At 40.9% G+C, this 6085-nt stretch overlaps 1 protein-coding gene across 8 annotated transcripts in view; it reads right to left on the bottom strand.

The window, feature by feature from the left end:
• Positions 1-166: 166 nt before the first annotated feature.
• The window catches only part of adamtsl2 (ADAMTS-like 2), a 63680-nt gene continuing 57761 nt past the window's right edge, over positions 167-6085 (bottom strand). For 7 of the 8 annotated variants that reach the window (XM_055011288.1, XM_055011286.1, XM_055011287.1 and 4 more), the window contains 2 exons: positions 5574-5718; positions 167-2304 (listed from right to left, as the gene is read on the bottom strand). In XM_055011288.1, coding sequence (XP_054867263.1) covers positions 2177-2304; positions 5574-5718 — 273 coding nt within the window. In that variant the 3' untranslated portion in view covers positions 167-2176. The remainder of the gene's footprint in view (positions 2305-5573; positions 5719-6085) is intronic. The other variant, XM_055011290.1, reaches the window with a different exon arrangement.

Here is a 6085-nt window from a genome sequence, read left to right as displayed (position 1 = left end):
CATGTAGACAAAAACTGATGTCCATAGAGGAATATGTGTTATTATATGTGTAGAGTTACAGGATGCTTCCATGTTGTCTTCATGTTTAAATTTACCAACATATGAGGCTGATTTTTGAATATTCTCATGCACATACTTGAAATAAAACCAACAGACACACTTCACGTTGATTTGAACCGTTATTTAATTGAAATACAAGTCAGTACCTTTAGGCTTCAGTTTATTATCGACAGTACACAATCTCCATACTTTAGTTTTGTACAAAGAGGTATCAGTGATATAAAAACACAGTACGCCGGAGTTAAACATGAGACGAATACACTTCAACCATACTTCAAGTGTCAGGAATCTTTCTGTCTGCGCTCGGAGCAGATCTGGCATCAGTTGACCGGATGAGGAACCGTCGGCAGCATCAGGAGCGTCGAGCTAAATGGAAATGTGCTATGACTAATAAATATCCTGCAGGAGCGTCGGCACGGCGCCAAGCGGAAACAGGATCTTGTTCCAGGTCGTTTCTGCTTCCTGTTGGGCCGCGCCACACGCTAAAATTAAATAATATTCCATAAACAGTATCTGTATTAAATATTCTAGTCATGCAGTTATATTCAGTTGAGAAATAATTTAATCGATCTTTTCCTGCTAACCGGTGACTCCGCTTTGTCTCCGACTCCAGGCGATGTTGGAGGATGAATTCAAACCAGAACTGAAACAAACGACCGATTAAAAAAATCAATAAGAGCGGAAATAATGAGGTTTAAGCTGAGATATGACAATAATAAGGGCAGGTCTGGACATAATATTGGGTTAAAACACAAATTAAACAGTTTTTTTGTTGGTTATTTAAAATTATTTCAGAGGTTAGAAGCTGCTGCAGGTGATTTTAATGTTCTACTATTTTAGAGTCCGTTGGGTCTTTTCATGAGAAGCAACTGTTCCAAACTTTAAATGGTGGACAACTTACTGTCAAAACAATAAAAATCCTGTTTGATTTTCTTCCAATTTATCACCAATAAACCAGAAGTACATTAAATTTTAAGTTTGGAAAACAAACAATAACAAAACAGTTTTGTTTTGTGTGTGTGTGTTTCATTTGACGTTATTTAACCCTCTGAACCCCAAAACGAGAAAGAAAACGACAAAAACAAGACACAAAACTTCATAACCAAGAAATAAAACAACAAAAAACCCACAGTTCCACAAACCGTGAAGGCATGAAATGACAAAACTGAGACAAACCTGCAAAACTGAACCAGAAAACGACAAAAACAAGACAGAAAAGAACCACAAAGAAACAAAACTGTCCCTAACCGTCATAAAATGACCAAAATGAGACACAAAAGAATAAAAACATGACGCAACACGACAGAAAAGAGACAAAAATGACAAAGACAAGACAACTGTAGAGTGTCAACTGTCATGAGAAAAACTAGAACCAACGTGAGAAACAACAGACACAACAGGAAACAAAACTGTCATAGTGACACAAAATGACAAAAACGCGACAGAAAGTGACAAAAATAAAACACAAAACTACCTAAACATGGCACAAAATGACAAAAACAATACGGAAAACTGAAAAAACAAGACACAAAACAGCATAAAATGGGCAGAAAACTACAGAAATGAGATACAAAATGACCATAAGGAGACAAACATGTCCAAAAGACACACAAAACAATCAAATGAGATGCAAAATAACTGAAAAAAGAATTTAAAAAAATGAAAAACACGAGAGTAAATAACTACAAAGAGACAAAACTTAGAAAGAGACCTAAAAAGCAAAAAGGCAGTAAAACTGTCTTGTCCAGTTTGTGAAGGTTGTAAAGTTGTAGACTTCTGTTTTCCAAGGTTTGTTGCAGGTTTTTTCAGTTTTTGAATAAAATCTGTGAAAAATTTGCCCAAGAGTGAAGAGAAATGAGGCCAAAAATGAAGCAAGAATGTAAGCCAAAATGAGGTCATAGTGAGGAAAAATGAGACAGGAAGTGGTCGGCGGTTCAGAGGGTTGAACTATCGGACTGATGACGGACGTTCGGCTTCTTAAACCAGGTCGATTCTTGGTCTGGTTCCTCCCAGCAGGTGTTTCCAGGCGTCTCCAGGTGCTTCCAGAAGCGTCCAGGTCTTTCCAGGTGTCTCCAGGTGTCCTCGGCTGGAGTCGGTGGAGGAGCTGGGTCCTGGACTAGGAGGCTGGAGGTCGGACCGCTCTGCAGGAGTGGCAGCAGGCCTTACTGTAGTACCAGTGGCTGCACAGGTTCACCTTCAGAGCCAGCAGGCAGTTGGTGGAGGGCCGGTCCTGGCAGCTCTCATCTGGACCAGAACCAGCAGGAATCAGACAGGAAGTTAGCAAAGTTCTCATCTGGACCAGAACCAGCAGGAATCAGACAGGAAGTTAGCAAAGTTCTCATCTGGTACAGAACCAGCAGGAATCAGACAGGAAGTTAGCAAAGTTCTCATCTGTTACAGAACCAGCAGGAATCAGACAGGAAGTTAGCAAAGTTCTCATCTGGACCAGAACCAGCAGGAATCAGACAGGAAGTTAGCAAAGTTCTCATCTGGACCAGAACCAGCAGGAATCAGACAGGAAGTTAACAAAGTTCTCATCTGGACCAGAACCAGCAGGAATCAGACAGGAAGTTAGCAAAGTTCTCATCTGGACCAGAACCAGCAGGAATCAGACAGGAAGTTAGCAAAGTTCTCATCTGGTCCAGAACCAGCAGGAATCAGACAGGAAGTTAGCAAAGTTCTCATCTGTTACAGAACCAGCAGGAATCAGACAGGAAGTTAGCAAAGTTCTCATCTGGTCCAGAACCAGCAGGAATCAGACAGGAAGTTAGCAAAGTTCTCATCTGGTCCAGAACCAGCAGGAATCAGACAGGAAGTTAGCAAAGTTCTCATCTGTTACAGAACCAGCAGGAATCAGACAGGAAGTTAGCAAAGTTCTCATCTGGACCAGAATCAGCAGGAATCAGCCAGGAAGTTAGCAAAGTTCTCATCTGGACCAGAACCAGCAGGAATCAGCCAGGAAGTTAGCAAAGTTCTCATCTGGACCAGAACCAGCAGGAATCAGACAGGAAGTTGGCAAAGTTCTCATCTGGACCGGAATCAGCAGAACCACAGTCAGACAGAAAGCTAGCAAAGTTCTCATCTGGTCCAGAACCAGCAGGAATCAGACAGGAAGTTAGCAAAGTTCTCATCTGTTACAGAACCAGCAGGAATCAGACAGGACGTTAGCAAAGTTCTCATCTGGACCAGAACCAGCAGGAATCAGACAGGAAGTTAGCAAAGTTCTCATCTGGTCCAGAACCAGCAGGAATCAGACAGGAAGTTAGCAAAGTTCTCATCTGTTACAGAACCAGCAGGAATCAGACAGGACGTTAGCAAAGTTCTCATCTGGACCAGAACCAGCAGGAATCAGACAGGAAGTTAGCAAAGTTCTCATCTGGACCAGAACCAGCAGGAATCAGACAGGAAGTTAGCAAAGTTCTCATCTGGACCAGAACCAGCAGGAATCAGACAGGAAGTTGGCAAAGTTCTCATCTGGACCAGAACCAGCAGGAATCAGACAGGAAGTTAGCAAAGTTCTCATCTGGACCAGAACCAGCAGGAATCAGACAGGAAGTTAGCAAAGTTCTCATCTGGACCACAACCACAGTCAGACAGGAAGTTAGCAAAGTTCTCATCTGGTCCAGAACCAGTCAGACAGGAAGTTAGCAAAGTTCTCATCTGGACCACAACCAGCAGGAATCAGACAGGAAGTTAGCAAAGTTCTCATCTGGACCGCAACCAGCAGAACCACAGTCAGACAGGAAGTTAGCAAAGTTCTCATCTGGACCGGAACCAGACAGGGAGTTAGCAAAGTTCTCATCTGGACCGGAACCAGCAGAACCACAGTCAGACAGGAAGTTAGCAAAGTTCTCATCTGGACCACAACCACAGTCAGACAGGAAGTTAGCAAAGTTCTCATCTGGACCACAACCACAGTCAGACAGGAAGTTAGCAAAGTTCTCATCTGGACCACAATCACAGTCAGACAGGAAGTTCAAGTTTCAACACATTTCGGACAAGTTTTAATTGTTTAGGTCAAGTTGTGAGTTATTTTGTAGAAGTTTCAACATATTTTTGACAAATGTGGTGTCTTTTTGAAGAGGTTTGGTGACAGGTTTTAAGACCTTTTAGATGAGGGTTGAGGCATTTTAGGTCATTTTGGACAAGTTTCAAGAGGTAAAAGAGATTTTGGATAAGTGTTGAGGCATTGGGATTCATTTTCAGGAAGTTTTAAGACATTTTGGATAAGTGCTGAGGCATTTTTGGGCCATTTTGGAGACGTTTCAGGACATTTTGGATGAGGGTTGAGGCATTTTGGACTTTTTTGGACAAGTTTCAAGATGTTTTAGATAAATGTTGAGAACATTTGGGTCATTTTGGACAAATTTCAAGACATTTTTGACAGATTTAACCAGTTTAGGTCAAATTTTGAGCCATTTTGGAGAAGTGTTTAAGGCATTAGGGTCATTTTAGGAACATTTTAAGACATTTTGGACAACTTTTGAACCATTTTGATAAATTTTGGACAAATTTCAATTTGAGACAAGTTTCATCACAAGTGTTGAGGCATTAGGGTGATTTAAGGGATGTTTTAAGACATTTTGGTCACATTTCGAGACATTTTGGACAAGTGTTAAGGCATTTTTGGTCATTCTGTAGAAGTTTGGGACATTTTGGATCTATGTTCAGGCCTTAGGGTTAATTTTAGGTAAGTTTTAAGACATTTTGGACAAGGTTGGAGGTATTTTGCAGAAGTTTTAAGACATTTTAGAAAAGTGTTGAGGCATTTGGGGTCATTTTGTAGATGTTTCAAGATGATCCTGCTATTTAAATTGTGATATACACAACACAACAGTTACTGAGTTTAGTAGGAATTATGTGTTTTTTTTCCTTTTCTTTTCCACTGAAGCATATATAAAGATAATTATGGGACTTTTGCTGCCGTCTGTAACCAAACATTCATGTTTCCTCACATCTGGAGAAAATAATTTGTCAGTCAGAACATTTTTGTATCATTTCATCAAATTTCAGTGTGTGTGTAAATGCAGTGACAATAAAGGAAATTAGAATTTAAATTTGTTGTTCATCAGATTTAAATTCCTGATGGATTTATTTCTGGTTCAACCAAACATCTGTTCACTGCACCTGCCAGACTGCAGACGCTCCGTCCATTTAACCATTTAACACCCCTACACATTGTGTGTGTTTGTGTCATTTCATCAGTGTGTGTGTGTGTAGCTCCATCAGTGTGTGTGTGTAGTTCCATCAGTGTGTGTGTGTAGTTCCATCAGTGTGTGTGTGTAGTTCCATCAGTGTGTGTTTGTATAGTCGTGTTGCAGCATCAGTGTGTGTGTGTGTGTGTGTAGTTCCATCAGTGTGTGTGTGTGTAGCTCCATCTGTGTGTGTGTGTGTAGCTCCATCAGTGTGTGTGTGTGTAGCTCCATCTGTGTGTGTGTGTGTGTGTGTGTGTGCGAGTGTGTGTGTGTGTGTGTATGTGTGTGTGTGTGTGTGTGTGTGTGTGTGTGTGTTACCGGGGGGCTCCGTGGGGCAGGGCTGAAGGGTGCAGGTCTGTTTGGACACTGGTTTGGTCAACGGGTCGCAGCCTCGGACCAACTCTCTGCCCTGGTAACACTTCACATCTCGCATCCGGACGCCCACGCCACAAGTCTTAGTGCACTGACCACACACAAACACACAAACACAACGTTACACAACTTTCTTTATCGGTTTTACTGCTGCAGAGACACTTTATCTGTTCTGCATCAACGCTGGGGACTTATTGTTCTTTATGGGGTGTAATTCACATATTAGGGATTAAAACTCTGCTAAAATAATATAAAATACTATTTCGATTTACTCTAATCTGTATGACGATCCTCCTCTGCTAGAACGATAAGAACCTGAAGTGATATTTAAGGAAACTTTAACAGCTGAATTCGGAGAAAAAGTTCCTGCAGGATTATTTTTTTATAGAGTTATCTGTCGACTTTTACATTTGAGTTTATACTTTAATGTATATATTTTATTTTTAAAAATTATTTTA

The sequence above is a fragment of the Amphiprion ocellaris genome, chromosome 6, assembly GCF_022539595.1.
Source record: "Amphiprion ocellaris isolate individual 3 ecotype Okinawa chromosome 6, ASM2253959v1, whole genome shotgun sequence".
In the NCBI taxonomy this organism is placed as follows: Eukaryota; Metazoa; Chordata; class Actinopteri; family Pomacentridae; genus Amphiprion; species Amphiprion ocellaris.
The sequence above is the reverse complement of the archived record's forward strand: the minus strand, read 5'-3'. Positions and strand labels throughout refer to the sequence as shown.